This window comes from Syngnathus typhle, linkage group LG12 (genome assembly GCF_033458585.1).
Source record: "Syngnathus typhle isolate RoL2023-S1 ecotype Sweden linkage group LG12, RoL_Styp_1.0, whole genome shotgun sequence".
NCBI lineage: Eukaryota > Metazoa > Chordata > Actinopteri > Syngnathiformes > Syngnathidae > Syngnathus > Syngnathus typhle.
In genome coordinates this window covers 5,022,157-5,045,851 of record NC_083749.1, presented here as the reverse complement: position 1 = coordinate 5,045,851, position 23,695 = coordinate 5,022,157, and the positions used below count along the sequence as shown (strand labels likewise).

Sequence of the window (23,695 nt, the reverse complement as noted above, 5' to 3'; positions counted from 1 at the left end):
GTTTGAAGGCTGTTGATTAATTTATTTTGGCGTTGTCTTAAAGCCAAATCCTCGCAATAATGTATTTGTTGCGAGTAAGCTCCGGTATAGTTGGGGGCAGTGGAAGACAGTTTGCCGTCATAAACATCATGTGTGGCCGCCTTGTGTCCCCAAATGAACATAAAAGATGCAGTACGCAAATCGTTTTCTACGATTGCCATTGGTATTGCCGTTTCTACGGGGGAAATAGTGCCCTCTTGTGGAATCCCTGTGGAGTCACCCTTGAAAGGTATGAAGATATTTCTATTTTATATAGATTTGAAAGAAAACACAAAGTCCACTCCAGTGTGCTTTTCTGCTCATTGACGCCAGCCTGCCACTGTGTGTCGCCCGAGGGCAAGCTATCTCTCTCCGCCTCACTCGTTGGCGGCGGCCCTCCTACCGGCAGGCTGGCGTACACGCGGAAGTCTCAGTTCCGCTCACTGGAGTCAGTTGTAAGTTGCCCTCCAAACTGAGAACCGACTGACCCGACGCGTCTCTCTTCCTCCCTCGAGCACCGGCAGAGAGCGGCTCCGCAAAGGCAAGGTAAGCCCCGCACGAGGCAACATTTTCGGGGAGAATTCTCAACTCCTGTTGCCTCCGTAGTGCTTCATTTTGGACATTTTCATTTACTTGAACGACTGAATGACTTAGGGACGAGGGTAAGCAATATTAATGTCATTACAGGAGTTTTAGTTTACTTTCACTAAGGAAGCCAAATGGGAGTTTTTTGGTTTAATTGTGTGAAGGCGATGGCCTTCACACATGTTATTTGATGAGTAATTTAAGAAGTTTGCTAAATCCTAGTGTAGACAAGGGAACAGAAATCTAATTATTACTTTGTCTCATGACTTAAGTGGGCGTGCCTGGTCCTCTGAAAGTACATATTGAGCACTTAGATTTCATTTTATTGCTTTTAATTTTAATTTACACTGACCAAGCACATGAAACAAAGTACATGCAAAATTAAATTTTGTCAAGTCTAGCCCACCCCCTTCTATATTTCACAGTGATGGAGGTCAGGTGGAATTTTGGCACAAATGTGTTGAATTTGAGAATCTGGCATCAATACATCAGTGTTATCAGAATATGCACAAAGGCCGTCTCGTAAATTCGGGTTAGAACACGTCCTACCGGAGGTCATGAACAACACCATGATTGCTGCCAAAAATGGTTGGTTGACAGTTTCTAGTCTAACAAGGTCTGGTTGCGGCGTTGATCAATGAAAAGAAGTCTAAGGCTTGTTCTGTTTTTAATCCACAGCATGTAAAAGTCATAAATGGAATGTGAAATGAACTTTGTGAGGACATAAAATGATGTAAGCAGGCCAAATTGCCACCTGACATGTGGAATGCGCATGACGTATGAGCACAGCCACCGAAACTCACTCAGATGTTTTCCTTTTAATCAATACTTCCTCAAGGCAATCTGGCACATGCAATGGAGCGGGCCAATAATGTCAAGGCTGCGAATGTTTTTTTGCATTCAACAACTCAATTTGAATGGATAGAGTGCGTTCATTTTAATGGGAACAGCACTCGGAGCAATATTGTTTGAGTGGCCTGAGAGGTTTTTATAGCTTCAATAAACTGCTCAGAAATGTGTGGAACTTTCATTGGGTTTATTACAGATTTACACAAGCATGTAGGGTTTAAAAATATACAGAGTAGAACTTCTAAAGCAGAGAAAAATGTAATTTGGCACTACTATAGAACTCAAGAATCCACTCGAAGTTAGTAACAAGATCGCTTCAATGCACATGTATTCCAAAACGTGTCTTTTTTTAAACTAGGCAGATGTCTTTTTTGTTTTAACCTCTGTTTTATTTGGGTGTGAACGTGCTGAAATACAAAGTGCAGTAAAGTGCTATTCCTCAAGATAAGGCTGACGTGGAGCGTTAGCAGGAAAATGAAGTGGAACCCGCTTGTTGAATATGCCCGCTGCACTGCCTTCTTTCATCGGCAGGCGTGACCGCTCATGTCTACGCACGACATTGTTGGTGAATGCAAAAGCAAGCAGCGACATGAGCGCAATGTTTGTCTTCTCCATATTAGGGAGTTTGTGAAATGATATGTGGGCCTGGTTCAGTGTGATCTGATAGACTGCAATTTAGTTCTTATCAAGATTAGGTGCCTCATTTCCCAGTGGGTTATGAAACTCGCTTAGTTGTAGTCTATTCATAAAAGTCAGTCATCTGTTGGGCTCAGCCATTTTGAAAAAGTGTGATTTTTTTTTTTATATACATATAATTTATTATACATAAACGTTTTGGTCTTATACGGTAGAATATAGTTGTACCTTGAATTAAGTACTTGCAGGGTCAACATCAAGTATAACTGTCGTTACCATGACATGGGAGGGTGTGGCTATTGAGTGGCGAGTGAAAGATTTTATAGTTGCGTTAATCCAGTTTCCTGTTTTCCAGCGAGTCATCTGTCTCATCACACAATGGTGAAAACTCAAATGTTTTGGTGTATTGCCTCACCCGCCCAATTTACTCGACTCAAATTTGGTAGCAACCGGAAACACTTTGCAGGATAAGCAAAAATAGGGAAAACAAAATGAACCAAAATCTTTTCGGGCATTGGTTCTTGAGATTTTTTTTTTATTCTAATAATGATAAACATGTCTACCAAAATTACTGTATAGGGGGAACTATGTTAACCACGACGGAAATCCCATTTTTTTCCCACCACAGCTGAATGTTGGTCACATTGAGTAAAAGTGGGAGATATAAATAGTCAATAGATGTTCACATGTGATTTAATTTCTTGTTGCCTCCCCTCCATTTACTATTTGGAAGGACCTTCAGGGTTCTCTGATGAGGCCGACCAGGTGACAGACCGCGACAGATGGTAGCGTGCCCCCAGAAGGAGGCACTTAAAAACCGCAACGTGACATTCTTCGAAGATGACAAGGCATCGTTCATGACTAAGTCCTCGCCAGAGTGTTGTGAAAGCCGTGGGCAGGTTTCAAATTTGGCAAGATCAGGGGAGTCCCAATTGTTTGTTGAAAACCCGACCCTTTTTCCATGTAATTACGTTTGTCATGTGTGACGTTAATGATGTCATGTTTTCATGTCAGCTTCCACCCTTCCTGTCAGACAGGTCACAGGTCCAATAATTCCACAAGCGCTGTGGCAGATTTCACGCAGTCTCTCCGCTGGACGCCGTCGTAAAATCCACACGGCGACGTATTCAAACCCAAGCGGTGTTCTGTAAATATGACAAGGCAATTTTCTATCCAACTCTTCAACTGTGAACATGTGACAGCACTTAACCCTGTCCCAGCGCTTGCAATTTTCAGGGGGAATGCAAAAACAGGGCTGAAACTTAATCACGCGTGAAATAATCGGAGTGGTGCACATGTGTGTGCACATTTGGTGCTGTCCCATTTTTTTTCTCTACGCATTCAAATTGGCCCACCCGCAAAAAAAAAAAAAAATGAAGCTGGCACTCAGTGGAAAGCGAGCCCTGGCATGGCTTTATTCGCCCGGGGTGTGTCTCCAATCCACACTTTGATTTCTTCATCGGCATTTGTATGCTAACGAAATGGATTTTATGGATGCAGAGCAACCAGGATATCGTCTAGACCACAGCGGAGATTGCAGCCAAAGCGTCTCCCAGTCTGTCGAAAGGAAGAGAATACTATTGCCAAGCCGTTCTTCATTTCCAAATCCTTCCCTTGACTCCATACTCGACATTCTAAACGATATCTGGCTCCATACTGGCTTGTTTTAGCCATCTAGAAATATCATGACTGTCTTCATTTTTGATTCAGCTTTCCCTGACTCCCCCCACGTCACTCACCGGGCCAGGTTCCTCCCTTTATAGCCAAACAGCGACCCAAAGTGGACAAATTAAAAAAAAAATTGATGGATCCTATCTAATCAAATCTTCTTATGTGTCCCTCAGGTGAATCATGAGCAACTACAGTGTCACCCTGGCTGGTTCGGCCCCGTGGGGCTTTAGACTACAAGGAGGGAAGGACTTCGGCCTTCCCCTTACGATTTCACGGGTGAGTGGTGACTACGCCTCCTGTGTGACCTTTCGGGCTTGTGGCCCATCCGTGCTACACTTGCGTGTGATATTCAGTGCTAAAGAAACCTCGATGAACTCATTCATTGCCATTGACGAGAATAGACATCAAACATTACGCTGTCTTGACGATTTTTTTATGTAGTGTTTTTTTTTTATGTCGCGCCTGGAATAGTTTTATGACAATTTCAATGGTGTAAAATTGATTTAATATACGAGTAAAGTGAATTACTAGCTTGGCCATGGAACGAACTCCAATGCTACAAATTCCGCCATGATTGTTATACTTTCTAAGCGCCTCTATGCATTTACCGAGCATAATGAAGTCCTCCTATGAACCACAATTTGCTGTCATTTTGGTCATTTAAATGAGGGATGTTACGCTAGTGCTTGGCCCCCATGTGAAAAACAGTCAACTTTAAATGCTAGGTCCACATTGGAGCATCTAAAAGTTCTCCTTAAATTTGCCATATGATGGAAACTTCAGAAAGCCGCTGTGGTTCAGTAATAACTATTGGGGGCCACATGATTTTAGAGTAATATTAAGGGAGGAGTCACTGCCTATCCTATACATAGGTCTACTGTTTATGTCACTGGCGTGAGGGCTTGAAGTGCAACACGCTTGATTGTTCCAAGGAATTAAAGGAGGATCGGATTCTTGTGGAATGCGCCGCGTTCTTTAGTCGACTGCTTCCTGTTATGAAGTCGTAATCTCGGTGTCACAGCCGAGGTCGCGAGCTGTTTATTTGTCGCCGGCAGCATCGGTTACAGCTCGACTTCTTTTGAGGAACACTTAAGCGTCTCTAAGTACAAAGTTGCCGACATGATTGGAGCAGGCCGGCCGGCCGGCCGGCCGAGCAGCCCGGCCTATTTTTGTCCCGCTTCCACCGAGATAAACTTGGAATGCGTGACATTATGTTGTCGCGCCGGCACGCAGCATACTTGTCATCAATCTGCGATTATAAAGAAACACGTGTGGATTGATGGCGTATCGGTTGGACTGTTATGGATTTCTGGAGGTGCCGTAGTGTGTGTACGCGAGGCATGTGGAGGGACTCATAAAAGTTTCACGAGTTGTTAAGAACGTGACCGGGATTAACTCTGTCATGTTTTGCCACTGGGTTAAAAATAAGCAGTCAGCTGAGTTTGCAAGGGGGAGTAATGGTGGGTAACATTTCTTGAATTAAGTAGTTAGTCTGTGTTCAACATATTTTCTTCTCTGTGGATGTGAATGGTTGACATTTCCGCTTGATGTCATTTTTGCCAGGAAGGAGTCTTCCTCTTGTTTGTTTTCGCTTATCGGAAAATGCAACCTCCCAAGTGAGACATAAAAACAAGAATGCAAGTCATTTTTGTAAATATGAGGAAGGATTATGGGCCCACTCTTTGTGTTGTTGGAAAGAGCAATTTGATTTCAGGTTCGCTCTTGTTTGAAGGCCCTTTTTTTTGGTGGGGGGGGGGCTAACATTTCTGCAATCATTGAATCAAATTTGGTGCCTCAATTGCACAGCCACTGCCCATATAAGCAAACACGTCCCCTCACGCAACAATGTGGCCCCCTATGGAGGGGTGGGGCCCAGAGTGCAGTGTTTTTTGCGTTTAGGAGGAGGGGCTGCCTCGCATGGGTCAGATGTATTTGAAGGTCACTGGTGTTTGAAAACAAAACAAGGGCAAGCTGGAGTCCCACAGCTGATACTTTCGAAAGGCTTAACACATCAGACAAGTTTTGAAGACTTCAAAACATTCAAGTTGTCATTAGAGAAAGGGAACATGACCTATGACCTGGATGTCAATCGAAAGTGATCGTGTTGTTTGCTCAAGAGTGAGGCGTGTATCCAGAATTGAGATACGGAAACATCTGCCATTGATTTTAAACATTCATTTACTTCCTGATTTTGATGAGTGAGGAGAGAACTGCTCGGACCACGAGCTTATTTCACGGTTCACGGTGCAAAATAGACTCCGCTCGCAGTACAGTATGTAGAACAAGACTTATGATGTCATTCACCACACGTTACAGACACTTGATTTTCTCGGGCAAATTACGGAAGGCTGGTCTTGTATAGGACCAACCACAGACGGGTGTACCCCGATGCCTCGACGTACCATATATGATAATGAGTGCGGTGTCCCAGCGTGACCAGACATTGTTTCAAACGATCAGTATTGATCATAAACATATGCGCATCTGCTCTGTGAATGGAATACCGAGAACCCGCCGTGTCCTCTGGATGATTTACGGACCAAATTACTTGTGGTTATAATATATATATATGCTGGTGTGTGCTGTCTGCTTCACTCATGTTAGAGAGGTGCATCATGCTTATTTAAATTTCTGGCCAGCTTTCCGCTGGGAAAATATGCAAAGTGGACATTCAATAGGTGTTTGGGTTTGAAAATATCACCTTACTATACTAACAAAAAATAGCCAGACTCAAGCCACTGTTGTATGTGTTTTAGACCGAATGCCTGGATTCCATAGGTCGGATTACACGTAGCACTATTATTAAAGTCAAATGTTGTTGAGGGTGTAGAAAATTTCCTGGAAATGTATGCGTCCTGTACACAATATCACGGCATATGTGGCTTCCACACCAGCAACGTAAAAAAGTGTTTTTCAGAAATACTGTATGTATTAGAGCCAAACAAATCAGTCCTTTATGCTGTTTCCCCAATTTAGTCATTTCTTTTTAGTGTGATGTGAGAAATTCAGTGCATACATATACATTTATACTGTATAACTAATAACACAGAAATTTGAAAATGTATGAGGGTGGTCCGATGTTCCGGTAATATTTATTTTATATCGGAGGCTTGTGAGTATTGTTATATTTTCTGTCTCTGTGTGTTGCTCCACTCTTTGTGTTCAAGTATAACACTGATGCTATTCATCCGTTCATTGATGGTAATTGTTTGTTATCATGAAGCAATGAAGACCTACCTAAGCCCTTTTTTCCCCCCACACAACCAACATTACGGAGTTTTCTAGGAAAACGTTAAGATAAACAGCTTGAATGTTTGCTGCCAGACTACATGCTGTCTGCCGGTCCGTTTATTTGGAATCTCTTGATTTCCGTGCTATTAGTCACCATGTCTGTGTACTTGTCATTTCTACCACTATGTATTTAGTGGCTTCCCAGCATGATCTGTCTCGTGTTTTCATTCTTAGACATAGCCAAAATAAATTGCCATTGAGTGGTTGCCATAACTCCTCTGAAGCCTCTGCGTCCATACTTGGATATGTACGCTTCCTGATTTAGCAATTGCCCTGAAGTCATTAAACAGGACTCTGTTGACTCATTTTGTGCTAACATTTAATTCTAATGAGAGTCCAAGTAAAGACAGTTCAACTGGAACTCGGCCTGGAGGATTGTGACAGTTAATGCGAGCGTGATCTGTTTGCCAAACCTTCGATGGCACCACCAGCAATGAAGAGATTTTTTCCCAGTCGCAGTCAAACAAGCTCCGCAACACGACAACCTTGCCCGGTCTATAAATAGCGCTCTTAATTTTTTACACACCGATTAACTGCCATTGTCTGTCTGTCTGTCAACACAGGGAACGCGAAGCCGTGAGCTCCCGACGACTATTAGAGCTCAACTGGGCAACAACAGTAGGCCCACTTGCCAGAAGAGAAATTCAATTAACTGTTTTTGCCTTCACGGCAGTCTTGGCTTCCCCCAGTGGCTTCCTGTCACATAAGCTCAAACACACATCGTGTTATGAAGGGAAAGAAAAGGAATTCTGGATTGGAACCCTTTGCGTCCTCCCTTTGCTTTCATATCCTCTGGGTTGTTTCTGAAGCGGACTACAGAGCGTTCAGTGTTCAAGCGCCGTGTCGCGCTGCTTTTGTGTTGTTTTGTTTGTGTTGTCATGGCGATTTGACTAAGCGCTCCTGTTTAAGGTCGCCGCGGCTTTTCCAAAGGCTTCATTGAAGTAATAAGAGGCTGTCGTCAAACCATGACAACCATGTGTTGAACCCGCTTTTTGACGTCTTAATTGGGATGTTTGAATACTGAAGTATTTGGCGCCCCCTGTATTGTTGTGTCCGGCCTCGCCATTAGTGCCATTAACAAACCTCTTCCATATAAGGTCATCCATCTTAGTCGACTTAAGCATGTGGGCTGGTATCGCGAAGCACTTCCTGTTACATGACTTCTCCTTCTCGAGGTGACGGCGGCCTTCTTCCTCACGTCGCGCTTTCACTGGCGGGAGGGCAGGAAGCGCCACAGCGGGGAAGATTAGGAACATTCCAAATGATGATGCGCTCGCCATATATCGTCTGTTGCCCGTGTCCTCCACAGGAAGTACTTTCATTCATCTCACTTAATGCCCTCTTTCTCCATTGTGTGAAAAAGTCCCGAGCGAGCTCGTCTGCATCGTGAAGAATTCCGTTTTGGCAGCGGCGTGCGTACTCTACAGAGCAGAGATCGAACTGTTAAAAGCCAAAAAACAGCTTTCACCATCATCCACTCGTAATTTATTGCGTGCAAGTTTACGCCGTTCCTTTTAGAGTATTTGTAAGTAAACACTTAAATAGATCTATATTATTCTTTTTATGGTCCTTTTTGTCGGATTGAAGACACATGGCGGGAGGCCGTTAATCTGTCTGGGCTCATTTGATGTCCGGTAAAGTGTTTTTCGTTGGATCCTCGACAGAAACAACCATATGTTATCTATATTTCACAGTCGGGGGAAATGCGCATACATCAAAGTGCAAAGTGTACTAATTTAATCATCTTCATCGTGCTTCGTCACAGGATTTAAAGTGGATAAATCCAACGTGTATTGTGCAATATTTTTCAAGTATGTGTGGAGCGGACCACAGCAGTGAGTTGAATCCCTTGGATACTTGGAGAGACTCTTTTGAGCTTTCAAAAGATTTGGGCCAAAGTAACACAAAGCCTCTCAAACAGCCTTTGCGCTTTCCGATTCCAACTTTTAAGTACTGTGGCTGTTCGGCATTACAGTCTCAGAAACTCTTTGGGAATCTGCGCTGGGACGCCGGCTCACCTTTAATTTGTTTGGTTTTGGTATTTGAACAGGCTTCCAAATGAGGAAAAAAAACAAAACCAGCTGATATTATACAATGTGAAAACAATCAATCATGCGGTCTAAACTGTAATGATGAATGACACAGTAGGTGTAGCTGTTAGCTGATTTCATAAAGTCTACCACCGCTAGTTAGAACAACAAACTTTTATCGCTTTATTGAACAGATGGTCAAAATATAAATACAAGCTCCTCTGTTCAAAACCAAATCGTCCAGAATGGTTTTGAAGCCACTTTAAAATCAAATTAAAATAACTTTGTTTCATTCCTCACGTCCCCGTTTGAATAAAAAAAAAACCCTTTCAAATCCACTGATATTCATCAGAAGCACATTGCGAAAACATCCTCCTCCCTTTTGTCAGACATTACAGCCAAACTTCCACTTCACTTATCTTCTTGTCATTCACATTTATTACAGACTTCACCTGCCAGTAACACTCATTAGTTTTGTGTCTATGTGAGGAAAAACTGACCATTAAGTTCACCGCAGGCTGGGCATTAAACACGGCTAACCACGTATATATAAAAGTACATTACAGACATTTTTCCCCTTCGTGCCCACAAATAGTCTGCTAGTAAATTTCCCTTATATAGCTCTACACATTGTTGTTGTTTCTCCGGTCCTTACAAGGGGAGAATTCTTTGTCACTCGCCATTAGCTTTACAACCCACAAACACGCTAATGCTGGGAAGTTAAGACAAAGGACCCAGCCATCCAAACGCATTCAGCGGCCTTTCAACAGCTTTTCTTTGCCGTTAAGTTTCCTGTTTTAGTAAGAGGCACCCGTTGCCAGTATGTCGTTTCGTTACGAGTAAGTGAATCAGGACAGGCGCCGGAGTCGGCTGAGTCATTGTCGTGACCGGTTAACACCTCAGGACTCTCTTTTATGGCATCATGGTTTTCCGAGAGACTTACATAAGCTTCCGTCACCCCCTCGGAGGCTACCGAGTGAACCCGAGGATGCGTGACTCCAAAGAAATGAGTCAGTGTCCCTGCAAGCTTTGGCCTCCACCTCTGTCCCTTCCTCATTCCTTCCAGCTCCTTTTCCCCTATTTGGGCTATTGTGAAGTCGAGAACAATGGTACGTTGTTTTTTTGCCCCCATTGTCTTCTTATTTTAAACCGTGGAAAGACTTGCGTAAGCTAATCTGAACGCAGAGAGAGAAGAGGTGTGAATTTCTTCATAAACAATGTAATGGTGGGAATGGGACTTCTTAATTGGTGATATTTGTGGGAAAACATCAGACTCATTTGGGAACTCTTAATTATCCTTGAAAATGACACTTTATCCTTAAATCTGTTGTTCAACTTGTAAAAATACTGTAAACAATTAAATAGAAAAAATTGCTATAGTCCCCGACTCCAAAAATCGAATTGTTTTTGAAAATTATTTCTCAGTCAGCAAAGACTAAATCCTGGAGCCCGTCCTCGTCTTTCAGGCTCGAGAGATGCCACACGTAGATATGTCGAAACCAAGCGAGAGCAAAAGTCATGATTAGCGTTCTTTTCATGATGGGAGCCAGCATGGCTGTACAGGTTTCGAGTGCGTAAACAAGGTGCGTTGAGTGATTCACGACGCTGGGTTGCCCTGACGACGCCACGCCTTGTAGACAAGCTTCTCATTGTAATATGTGATCAGTTTTTTGGATCCCAAGTGCCAGGATTTTATGTTTCAGCGTTTTTGGGTATCCTTGTACTCCGATTAATCGGCTATTGAGCGGAATTGTCTGATTTGTGTGGAAAATTACATAACTGCACACAAATTTAGCCAAATTACATTTGCACCATCACTACATATTCTAATCTTTGATGCAAATAGTAACTTTTATTTTTTTGCATGTAACTTCGCAGCTGACTGATGGAGGAAAGGCAGCCAAAGCCAAGATTAGCGTCGGAGACGTCATCCTTTCCATAAATGGCATCTCCACTGACACCATGAACCACCTCGAAGCCCAGAACAAGATTAAAGCCTGCACGGGCAATCTGAGCCTAAATCTACAGAGGTAACCAACACAGTCAAGTTTTAGTGGGTTGACATTTGGAATTCATGCCCTTAGTAGACACAAGCGTTTCATATTATCGTCTTAAAATATGTCAAAAGTAAGAATCTGCTATATATCTGTAAGGCAATGAAATGTCTGCTTTTTAGCACTCTTAATTAGCAGTTGTAGACAGGCTCTTAGAGGCCGGCTTCACGCACGGACCCAAAATCTGTTGAAGTCATCAGCTGAGGTTTCAGCTGTGCTTTATGTCAAGTCGGGCCGAGTGCATCAAGTGTTCCTCTGCTCTGCCCATTAGGAAAAAGAAGAGACCTGGAATTCCATTGCCGATAGTAAAACGATACTGACCGTCATCCACCACATGAGCAACTCTGACCAGAACTCGCCACTGATTCTGATACGTGCGACTTATCAGAAACTAATGCTGATAGCGCTGCCGGCTAATGCTAATCTGCGCTTTCAACAAAACTCACTGCAGATCTGCTTACAGTAGCTTTTGGCTTTGAGATAGTCTTTCAGACAGAATAGTGGCATATTGGTTTAGGTGTGGTACTTTTAGCCAATTTATATATACGAATAATTCAAAAGTAAAATTTCCACTACAGGATCCCTTTAATATTCATCGGCATGGTTGTGTTAGCCTCTGACTGTGCTGTTGTTAGTGATTTGTTTTTACCACCATCTCCCAAAATTACAACAGCGGGCTGTTCGCTGGATGACGACTTGCTAACAAACGCAAATGGCACGCGTTCACGAGCAGTTTGTTTGTGCCAAACGCAGTAGTACATTGCTCAACGGGGGGAAAGAAAAAAAGAATGGCATGGCACGCACATGCTCAAAGCTATAAAATGTGACGACAGAAAAAAAGTCCCAGGTTTTTTTTTTTTTGAATGACCTGTTCTTTCGGCAGATGGAATTAGAAAAGAGCCTTGCCACTCAATGGTGGGAAAATGATCCTAAAATAGCTCCGTGCCACATCTGCGTGTAATCTTCTATGGCCACCGGATGCACAATACATCAAAACACCGTGTTGATAAAGTGCAGGTCTCCAAATATATACACACTAGGCTCTTTTAAGACTCCTTGCACCATTACATTTGGGTGTCATTAAAATTCTCCCGAAAAGCAAACGCTATTTTGTCTTTCTCCAGCTCGGTCCCCAGAATGTGATTTAGGATCTTTAGCCTCGCAGATAAAGACTCTCGGGTTTGTAATAACATTCATCCAAACTGCCAAAAGATGATTTATGCGAGTAAGGTTGAGTCCCAGGCTCCAACTCTCGAGAGGTAGACATTTCAGCCTCTAGACGGTGTTTACCTTTGTCCATTTCCAAACGGATCACGTAACCAACCTCTACTTTAAGGGTTCATAAATTAACCCTCAAATAGCTCCTTCTCTCAAAATAACCGTTTCGAGAGCGCAAACAAACAATACCGAAAATGCTCTATTCTCGCAACTAATAAATTGTATGTTTTCGATTTTTCATCTGTCACACGCCTTTTTAAGCTAGACAAAACTGCGTAGCCTGCACCCATTGAGGTATTACAAACGGAGCAGTCTTTCCATATACTGTCTGGGCAGAGCTCTGGTTCACTGATGCTGATGTTATTCCCTTGTTGCTAGGTGAAAGAAAAAAACTTGGACTCTGACTTTTGTCTAATCTTCTCTGGCTATCAGACCTTAAGAAATAATCATAGGCAAGAAGAACAGATGGCTTGTATCTCAGAGTCACAGACAAGTGTAATAACAAGGATTTAAAATTAAAATTTGTGTTGATTTATGGCATAACACCCTCCTCGAATTATGATCCCTTGAATTGTGCTTTGAGTTGATGCGACCGACCAAAAGTTTCTCGCTGCACTTCAATGGCCGTGCTTTGTCGTAGTCCCAACACTTGAGTTACGCAATCCAGCTGTGGGAAGTAGCCGTAGGAAAGAATGATAATTGATGTTTATTTATTGTCATTGAACTATGCGGCACGCTGTAATCAAACACCTCTCCCCAGAGGTTGCATTTGGCAGCACCTGGTTGGGACAGATAATACAGACCACATCCTCGGCTTTTATACGACGTTACTTAGCTAAATGCGTCGTAAGCTTAAAATTTGAATACAATGACTTAAAAAAGAATTAAAAATTCTGTACCTCAGAAATGTCTTCCTCTAAGGCTCTCATTTCCATCACCTCAAACTTCATTTTTGCATTTTGCTGCTGTTCAAAAAACATCCGAGGTAGCTAGCTAGCGAGCTAAAGCATAAAACTCTCTTTTAAATAGAACTTTATCCATAAGAAAGTTTTTTTTTTTTCTTTTCCAACCCCATTGTCTTCTATTTTTCCCCAAACATGGATTTGCTTAAACACACATAATCAAATTGAACAAGAAACTTGTGTTGCAGATGCTAGGTCAAAACCATGAAAGGATTTCATAAATATTTACATTTCAATCCAAAGAATGACTGATTTCAGACCGACCGCTGACATTCCGATGGAAATCAGTGACCCGGAACACAGCGTTGTAATCCCGAGTCAGAAGGTCCAATACAGCTGCGGGTTGAATATCCGTGCAGCGCCACTGCCATGGCTCGGCCACAATTCCGACTTTGGGGGTGGAGGAGATGACAGTCTAATAATGCCTGAATCCCCCACTGACTCCTGGCTGCCTCTGCCATTTGTGGCGTAGCGGTCGGAAGACAAGAATGAGCGAACGGGAGCGCATCCAATAATGGAACACTCCCGCCTCTCCAACTGACCGCTATTCGTCAACCTGTTGGGCCTCCAATGCAAATCGCGCTTGCGTCAAAATATGCCAGTTAATGGAAGCTAATTGATAGTGGCAGATGTTTGAAGTCAGAGTTACGCGGAGGTTCCGCTCTAATCAGTCGACTATCAACTTGGGTTGCGCGTCCGCTACCTTCTCCATCATTTAGTCAAATGCCGCACGCCAGACTGTTTCTCTTGGCTCTCGACGAGATGCCGACAGGATGGAAATGCTGCCTTATCCCCCCTCAAGGCTTATTCCTTCGCCTAACCTCCCCAGTCTTTCCTTTTGGATATCTTTTTGTATGCGTGAGCGTGACGGAATTGCAAAGTCAAGGTTGATGAGGAGCACTTAACGTCTCTTAGCTGTCATTGCCCCCACATTGAGTGACATAATGGAGCTATTTAGCCACGGATAGGTTCAACCTTGCAGTTGTAGCGTTTGAGCCAAATTTCTACAATTTGTTCAATTTTCCAGAACAAATTCAAAGATGTTAAAATCTCAAAAAATAATACTCAGATACAATGTGTTAAGACAATACGCAATTATGACTTGACAGCAGTAAAAAAAAAATGTTTGAAGTCGGTAGGTGGTGGTAGTAATGACTAATAAATGATGGTCTGTATTCCATTATAACTATTTTAATAGTGACACTACACATTACATAACGTAATGCGCGCCTATTTCCACACGCATGATCCTTCTCCCTTCCCCAAAGTACAGTATGTCCATGTGGATACTTGGTCCAGTTGGTTCCAAGCTGTCAAGTCGGTGAGACAAAAAGCAGAGGAGGCTTGGTTGAGCAGATGTTCACCGGGACCACCCTACTCGTGTTTTGTCAGACTGCTCTGAGAAAAGATAGGGTGTGAAAGCCACTCTGATGTCACACACATCATCTTCCTCATGGAATGTGCGCCGTTTGATCTCGACACCCTTTGCCGTTTTCTTTGGCTCAGCGTGGCCTTGCTCCGTACGTACGCTGGAAAATCCGCTTTGTCTCTATTAGCTGCTAAGTGGAAACAGCAAGTGGAGGTGCAGGCGTCGTTGTCCTTTAGTTTATAAAAAGAGCCTGTTTTCATTTGAGTTTCTTTCTGTCTTCACAGAGCCTCAAGTGCAGCCAAAGGCGGGTCTCAGGTATGGTGTCAAATATTAACGTGACTTCTTCTTCACAAACTTTGTGCCCTTCTGAGTTAATGTCGGTGAGCTTTGCATGCCACGTGGTGTTGTGTCAATGTTTTGTTGCGTGTGTGTGTTTGTGTATGCTGCATGCCGTGTGTCTCCACTAGATGCAGGTTGAGCCTCAAGAAATCATTAAGCCCGTCCCAATCACCCACACGGCTCCGAGCAGCACATACTCAAAGCCGTCAAGCCAGGCCGGTCCCGCCTACAACAAGACAGCCCGACCATTTGGGGGCGACAGAGGCTCTCCGACGCCTTCTTCCGCCCCCAAAGTGGCCTTCATCCCCTCCGAATCGTCGGCATTTACGCCAGCTCAACCACTCTCTCAACCCCCGCAACCTCCGTTCCCGATCAAGTCCAACCTCGCCGCCCCAGATTCCATTTTGGCTCCCCAGGCTAGTCCCACTCGCTCCACCATCAGCTCCCTGTCCTCCTCGTCGTCCAGTTCGTCCTCTCCTGGCAGAGTGACGGCCCCTCCCTCCCAGCCCTCTGTGCCGCAGCCATCCGTCTATAACTCCCCCATCAATCTCTATTCCAACAACAACGCCTGCGAGGTGGCCATGGGGCAAAGGCGAGGCCTCCTGGAGAGCCAGGGGCTGTCGGAGCAGTTCAATGGGTAGGTACCATCAATCAGACCCTCATCCTGTGTTCCTGTAAACTCTAAAGGCTGATTGTTTTTTTATTACTTTAATTTCTTCTCCTTTGCCAACTTTTTCTTGCTCTTTGTATTTTCTGGCAGTTTGTATGCCCTGTGGCACCACACTGCCTCCCACAGGCCACCTTTGGTACTATACACCGTTAAAGCGTCGTGGTCAGCTAGCTGTGTCGGTCTTTTGGCGTAAACCACGAACTTGACGCGCAGTAAGCACATAGAGTAAACATTTCCCTTGTCATGCGGATCATAAAAGTCAGTCAAGTTAAAAATTGGTACGTATGTTAAGTGCGCTCTAGTAGGTGGTTTCAGAGACAGCTGCGGTTCACTGAGGCCGCATATTATGCTACCGGAGAAAATGAAACGTTACGCTCGGCTTTGTCTCGCGTCACGCCCGTATTCCCCCCAAAAAGCCTCAATCATCACCAGTGTTTTCACAAGAGGCACAATGCTCATCTTGTCCAAGTATTGGGCAGGGGATTGGTCCTGGAAGGAGAACATAGTGTTGGACTTCATGCTACCTCACCGCTGCCTTGGCACTAGTTTTATGATTTAGCTCAATCTTGGCAGCTTAGTTTCTTTTCGGAACAAGCTGGAGCGACTGCTTCATCTGCAGTGGGCTTAATACTACCGTCATAAATAATGTCTGTGAAATATCTGTGAGGATTTTTTTTTCCCTCCCTTCAGAATTCCATCAGACTCTATGGGCAAGAATATTGTTAGGATATTCCAGAATATAAGGGTGACGTATGTAGTAGAGGCTTTCTACATGATTTTGGCATGTGTATGTGGGAAATTGTGTAATGGACAATTCCTGTGCATTTTGAGGTGAAGCAAATGTTGAAAAGTGAGCAGAAGATCAAATTATTGGGACACCACCTTCAGGATAATTTATAGGATTGCTGTATATAGCACCAGCTTTCAGACATCGATCTAAGAAATAAATCTCCAAAGGCAATTTCCAAAGCAGTCAATGGAAAAATCATCGTCTACCCTTTTAGGTTCAAACATCAAATATGAGACCTCAGCTGTGTATTTTTTTTTTTTTTGGTAAGTGGAGTTTTTACGTTTTTTTTCTTTTATGGTCTCCATTTCCAAATGACCACAGCTTTTAAGTGGGCACACTTTGAGGGTACAAAAAATATGAAAGCAAAAATGTGTCTATCCACATTTGAAGAACCAAGTTTATCACATCATCTATCATCCATTACTGCATGTTTTGTTGTGGTTTTTCTGTGTTCACATTTTCTCAGAAGGGCTTTTTTTTCCCCCTTTCTCCAAATGGCACGATCAATGCGCCGACTTGGCTTCAGTCCTTCCCAATTTTGTGCTTTTTTTCCCCTCCCCTCACAGGTGCAAGGAGATTCCGACAAGTTAGTCCTGTGAATGATCATTTATCTTCTACAGTAACTTTCTGCACATTGCTGTGGTTTATGATTAACAGCGGCATGTTTGCACTTTTATTTTATTTTATTGGTGTTCCCTTGCATAGCAACCTGGCCCATATATATGCGGACTGCGCTTAATAATGTCAAAATGTAATATATTTTTGATTCTAATATATTCACACACCACAGGCAGATATCAGCTCAAGACTGATCACTAGCTATATTAAATATGTACAGCCAGCCGTGTTGACAAGCTCACGAACGGCTCCATCTGTTTCTATTCGTGTCGTGTTTATTCAAGGCCCACGCAATCACTGCTTCTGTTAAGAGCGGCCAGACGTGTGGCGGTGGCTTTGCTTCACTTGACACAGACGTGATCTTTTTAACAGACTGCGCGCATGGAAACACGAAAGAAATGCTTCAGGAAGCTAACGTGAATGTTATTGTGCACTGGGAGGCGAACATGTTAACGCCACAAAAAGAGCTTCAGCAGAGATTCAAACCAAGAAGCTCTCCATTGTGAGGCAGGCGTGTTTACATAAGGGTAGAAATTCAACATAAGACAGAGTGTTATTAATTTTGGATGCCTTTTTCCGTCTTGCATCGCACGCCTGTGGTGCAGGTGTAAACTTTGCTTATGGAGTGAAGCGAGTGAAGTATTATGAAGCGCTTTGTTTCCATCTTGTGGTCGAACACCATCACTGGCTTTCTTTTTTTTTATTCAGGGTATCTTCAGATTTTGAAGCGTTGCAAAGTATTCAATTAGATTTTACAAACTTTAAAACACTATTTTGTAAAATTAAAAATGGCTTCGTCAACCTAAAGATACCCTGTAAATTAAATTCCACGTCAGCGAGTGTGAGCACGAGTTCCAGCATGTTCACCATGTCTGATGAATAATAAAATAGCCCACTGACCTAACACAACTTTGTGATCGACACACAGGAAAGATTTGGACATGAACCACGCAGCTGCTCTGAGTGAAGCCAGCAAGAAGCGACTAATTGAGGACACGGAAGACTGGCACCCGAAAACCGGAACCGCCCAGTCCCGCTCCTTCCGGATCCTGGCCCAGCTCACTGGCACTGAAAATGGTGAGTGTAAAATTTTAGACCATTATTACTTTAAATATAATATTTGTATGAAAAATAGGAATATGTTGAATTATATCAATACATAGTATAAATTCATTCTCTTTTTTTTTTTTGCAGAGCTCGCTCCCGAGAACAATGGAAAAACGTAAGTGTGTCTGTCTCTTCGTCCAATTTTATATTGCCTAAATTAATTTAGTTTTGGAGAAATCTCCCTGGAAGTTGACAGCATTGATTTGTTTTAAATTGAATGTTCTCTGTAGCTGACTGCCAAGGCCATAATTTTTTCATTCACAGAAAATATGAGTAATTAAGTAGACCTGCCAAAACTAACACGAACCATATTCAATACCAACAACCGGCAAGAGTCACTCTGATGACATCATGGCGGCCTGTCACCCTGCCTCGCCTCCTCTTTGGTTTCACTCTCTTCACTTTCCAATCTTTTCTCCTCTCTTGTCTTGTCTTGTCTTTTATTTCTGTGTGGTGGCGTGAATCAGGGCCACCAAGTTGGACCCCGAAGTTTTAGAGCACAAGTACAACAAGCTCAGAGATTGGCATCATGGCGTCTCCGCAAAGGTGCTAAATGTGTAGCTGTGCATCACTTGGAGCTGTTTATTTATTTTCCTTTGTATATTACGGCATATCAACCTGATAGATCATTTTCAAACGCACACAAAAGACCCAATGCAATGTAACAGTGTATTGTGGTGCATATTTGTAAGTACAGACACCATGACGCTCTCTTTTTATTTTTTTTCTTCTTCACTTTCACACTTATTTTTTTCTTCTGTATTTTTTTCTTTCTGAAGCCTTTCTCCTCTAACCACTGTAGAATACGTTTGTCAATCCTTGACAAATTCCTCTCAATAAACTCTTTTATTCTTTCCTTCTTGTCTTTGCTTCATCTTTTAGTCCTTCGGGATGACTCCATATTTAATGTTGACATATTGTATCGTGAGGCAATTTCTTTGCGACGTGATGTAGCATAAGACATTTTTAACATGACAGGCACAGTAAGATAGCATTTTTAATATGACATGATTTACGATGACGCATGATTTGTATTGACTTGACAAAAAGGGCAGTGAGACATATTAAAAAAGTGATTTGTGTGTATATATATAGTGTGACTATTTATAATGAGGTGATGTAGAGAAAGATTTCACGTGTGTCATAAGGAATCACACAAGACATTCTTATTAGTGTATAGCAAGATCATTTGCATGATACAATTTACAGCAAGATGATTTTTGACTCTTTAGAGACCAATATCAATCATTTAATCTTTTTCCCATTATTGTGACATATAACCTGTACAATTTTTTTTTCTCTGACTGCGTTGGACAAGGAAAAAAAAAAATCTAATATAAAAGTTAGAATAAAGACTAGAAGAGTTGAACTTTATTGGGGGGATATTGATAGACGGACCAGGTATAAACTATTATGTTTGGGGGAAAAAAAGTTCTCTACTAAGTTGACCCTACCTTGCCTTGTCTGTACAAAATGTCTTATTCCGATTGTGTGTTTATTTCCATTATTATTTCATTTCCTAGTGATGTCTTGGAAAAAGCCTCTCCCAGTGTGCACACCTTGCCTGCAGCCAAAATATACTCCAAACAAACGCCTCCTCGGAACGGCAACGTTGTGGTGGCTCCCTCTGCGTTCAAGAGCCCCGTGGCCCAGAACAACCTCTCTTATCAGCCTGGGGGCCCGTCAGGTACTTTATTGAGCCATGGTACATACATATATATGCATATATTTACAATAAATCATTCGGTATTCCTTTTTTGAATTGATTAAAACTCATGTGTTAAAGTTTTACAACCACTCTTCTCTATACAAAACCGAGTGTAGCTAGTCCTTCTTTCCACCAGAGAGCGCTGTCGTACCTCCAAACAGCTCAGCCGTAACAATCCCAGCAGGGTTAATTCCCAGCGCGAAACCATTTAAAGATTACGGGCGGTATGAAAACTCTGAGGTGTTCCGTTAATGAGCTCAGATGGCTTTTCCTCCAGATCCCTTTTATTTAAACACATTATGAAATTAGGAACGCTGTTGTTTATTTAGGACCCACACTCTCACCAGACCTTGTACTTGATGAAAAGCATCAGTCAGCAACGTGAAGTGAGCAAGATGCCTCCATGGTGAGGCCTCTTGTGGAGTGGCTGCTGAAAGATACCAGAGGGAGGCCACAGTTGAAGACTCTTTTGCCATCTTAACACACTTGACTTTATGTCAACGCGCGTGGCATCAAAGACATTTACAAGTTGTGTATTTAAAACAACTACATCGCTTTGTCTTAATTCTTCCATATCATGGGAAATGCCATCGACGGGCCAACAAATAGCATAAAGTTGCTCACAGACAGAATATAGATGAGTTGCAGAATGAATGCCTATTCCAGATGGGAGCACTTCAAACATGTTTTGGAATAAGCCTAATAATCCTTTCATAAGAAATGCAGCTGTAATCAAACGGAGATACTTTTGAGCAGAGCAGACAGAGACGCGACTCCTGCTGTGATTGGGTTTTTGTTGTCGTCTCACGCTGACTTCGCACGCCTTATCTCGCTCACGCAGCCTAACTGCAATGACACCATTGCTTTATTGCTCCCACCAAGCCTTCCCTCCCACCCTGCGCTCTTTACTCTCTCAGCGTAGGAACTTTTGTCATAGATAAGAACCCTCGCCCAAAGCTAATTTCCCCCCAGCGGTGCACATTCGGCATGGAGACATTCAAAGTAACCGTGACACTTTTATCGAAATGACGCTTCAATCGTGATACACTTTGAAGGTATGTCAGCGAGTGAGATATTCATCACCAACTTGGATTCAAACAGCTCGTTTACACTTGTACCGCTTGAATATTTTTAATGAATTTCAAGTAAAGATATCTTCATCCTAAAATTATTTTAGCCCTCACATAACGTCATAACGTGGCCGTTTTGCCATCCACACTTTGTTCACCAGGTCTACTCATCCCGTCAATCGTATCTTATTTTATTTACTGAATCTTTACAGGCCGCCCTCAAGGAAGGAAGTATAGGAAACACTCGTTACTTGACTTCTCAAACGTTGGCTCGTAACGTTCCTTCCCAGTGGTGGGTCTTGTCACGTTTCCCTCCAGCTCTTTGTGCGAGGGCAGAAAAACAGCCACCTCCATCCTGGAAATGTTTTTGAAAGCGGAGAGGAGACAGAGCATAGTGCATCCCTTGCATTTGTTTTAAGCCGAAAGGCGGGACGTTATTTTCGCAGGTGTCCGCGCTGACTGCGGGAATGTGTTTTAGCCTCGGTGGGAAAAATAATTTGATCCCCTTTCTGTGGTGGGTGGGGTTGCTCTGCGAGCTCGAGAGGTCTCGTGAATCACGCAAGGAAAGACGGGGAGACTGTCAAACATTTTCTGACGAAACTAACCTCACCACCTCAACCGATTCCGTATCGCGACCTCTGACCCTAAAGATGAAGTAGTCGCATTCATTCAACAACTCCCTCCACCAATCCTTCTCTTTGTTTTAGGCTTCCTCAAGGGTGGCGCAGCCCCTTCGTTCGGCAAGGTTACCAATCCCCCTCCTAAAGGCCCAGACCGGCCCATCCCGCAGCCCCACCCCCAGGACCTCAACTCTGTGGTGCAGAGAGCCGAGCACATCCCGGCCGGAACGCGCACCCCCATGTGCAGCAAGTGCAATAACGTCATCAGGTAGTCATGGACACATTTCAAATAAAAAGCATCGCACAAGGTTCCTGGACATGCGTCACAAAATCAGTCTTACCTGTGATATAGTGAAATAGAAAGGAACTGTTAGAAGCGACGTTGACCCTTCTATAACGCCAGTCCTGGGACTTTTCTGACACGCCTGTTTTGAGGCTAATATTTGACTGTTTCTAAACAGGGGCCCCTTCCTAGTAGCCATGGGCATGTCCTGGCACCCTGAGGAATTCAACTGCGCCCACTGCCACTCTTCCCTGACAGACTGCGGGTTTGTGGAGGAAAAAGGCCAGGTGTACTGCGAGCACTGCTACGAGCAGTTCTTTGCTCCCACTTGCGCCCTCTGCCAGCAGAAGATCCTGGGGGTGAGCTGCTGGATTGTATATTCTCGGTCGGCAACTGTCAATAGGAAAGTAGTCACTGGTATTGTTGAAGTGATACAAAAATAGAGCGGTGTGTATATTCATTTCGTTTTGAGCCATTTCTTTCGAACATTTCCTCGGTGTTGGTTCACAGGAGATCATGAACGCCTTGAAGCAAACCTGGCACGTGTCCTGTTTTGTCTGCTCGGCCTGTCAGCAGCCAATCCGGGGCAACATGTTTCATATGGAGGATGGGCAGCCATACTGTGAAATGGGTACATTCAAATAGGACATTCATGGTATGCTGTGTATGCTTTTTATTTTATTTCTATTTTTTTTTTTTTGTGTGCCGCCATTTATTCTACAGACTACTACAAATTGTTTGGCACAAACTGCCATGGCTGTGACTTCCCTATTGAGGCGGGAGACAAGTTCTTGGAGGCTTTAGGATTCACATGGCATGACACCTGCTTTGTGTGCGCGGTAGGTGCCCCACCTTGATGAATTAATTCAAAGTATTTCTGGAACACATTCAAAATAGCTAGGAAAAAAAACTCTGAGGTTATCTTACCCAGAATCCCAAGAATGAGTAAACGTCCAAGCACAACTAACCCTTACGCAAGTTGACGGGACATATAACAACCGAGGCGTTGTGTGTACGTGTGGCTTTCTCTTCAGGTGTGCACCGCCAATCTGGAAGGTCAACCCTTCTTCTCCAAGAAAGACAAGCCTTTGTGCAAGAAACATGCCCACATTGTCAATATCTGACCCTCCCCTTGCAATGTTTTCCAGCAATAGCTACATTCATATGAGAGTCAAATCCGACATATTTAAAGTTACTTCACGTGTATACAGGTTAAATAATAACGGGTCCAGTGTTTCTCCTTTTCTATTTTCTTGCAATTTATAGATGCATTTCAAGAGTCTGCCAACTTTCTCTTACGGTTCTTGGTTTAATTTTAACACGGGGGACATTTTGCTTTCCCACAGAGCAGAGCAGGGATATGATGGTGTGATGATGTGTCCAGCCTCTCAGGGGTCACAAAAATACTTCTATGCTATTATGCAGTATATGAACAATACAATTAAACTGAAAGCACAACTTGTAACAGACTAAACATACAAGCATCCTTTATTTTTTATAAAATACCCGATGATTGTGTGTCGTTAGTATTATTTCGTAATATATTTTTCCATTAATTGTTATTAAATCAATTAGTAAATGGTATTGCCTATTTTTGGATTCGGATATTACCCATACCACATCTATATGGATTTGCGTTAAATGTTGCAAATTTATCCCAGCAGAATTTCTTGTATTAACATAAAACAACTCTAATATATTCCTCCCAAAGCTGCCATTTTTCATGCGCCTTGCACACTTTTATGAGTGGAATAAAACCAGACTTATGTAATACCGTTGTATATGTGTCTGTGTAGCAAAATAAAAC

At 43.0% G+C, this 23,695-nt stretch overlaps 1 protein-coding gene across 4 annotated transcripts; it reads left to right on the top strand.

The window, feature by feature from the left end:
* The first annotated feature begins 407 nt into the window (after positions 1-407).
* pdlim5b (PDZ and LIM domain 5b) lies at positions 408-23,659 on the top strand. 4 transcript variants are annotated; one of them, XM_061294039.1, is made up of 13 exons: positions 408-564; positions 3,933-4,035; positions 10,959-11,110; positions 14,968-14,998; positions 17,049-17,068; positions 18,029-18,177; positions 18,295-18,322; positions 19,731-19,894; positions 21,693-21,873; positions 22,067-22,247; positions 22,399-22,519; positions 22,612-22,727; positions 22,923-23,659. In XM_061294039.1, exons 2-13 carry the CDS (start codon positions 3,940-3,942, stop codon positions 23,010-23,012), a joined length of 1,329 nt encoding a protein of 442 aa, XP_061150023.1. In that variant the 5' UTR covers positions 408-564; positions 3,933-3,939; the 3' UTR covers positions 23,013-23,659. The 4 variants fall into 4 exon arrangements, with proteins under 4 accessions (XP_061150023.1, XP_061150020.1, XP_061150021.1 ...); XM_061294036.1 differs by lacking the exon at positions 17,049-17,068 and adding an exon at positions 15,151-15,659; XM_061294037.1 differs by lacking the exon at positions 17,049-17,068 and adding an exon at positions 15,151-15,659 and having other exon boundaries at positions 432-559.
* The last annotated feature ends 36 nt before the right edge of the window (positions 23,660-23,695 follow it).

Coding starts and splice junctions, on each gene's coding strand:
- pdlim5b (XM_061294036.1), top strand. CDS start 3,940: ATGAGCAACTACAGTGTCACCCTGGCTGGTTCGGCCCCGTGGGGCTTT. Junction 14,999..15,150: donor CAGCCAAAGGCGGGTCTCAG/GTATGGTGTCAA, acceptor TGTCTCCACTAG/ATGCAGGTTGAGCCTCAAGA. Junction 18,323..19,730: donor CCCGAGAACAATGGAAAAAC/GTAAGTGTGTCT, acceptor TTCATTTCCTAG/TGATGTCTTGGAAAAAGCCT.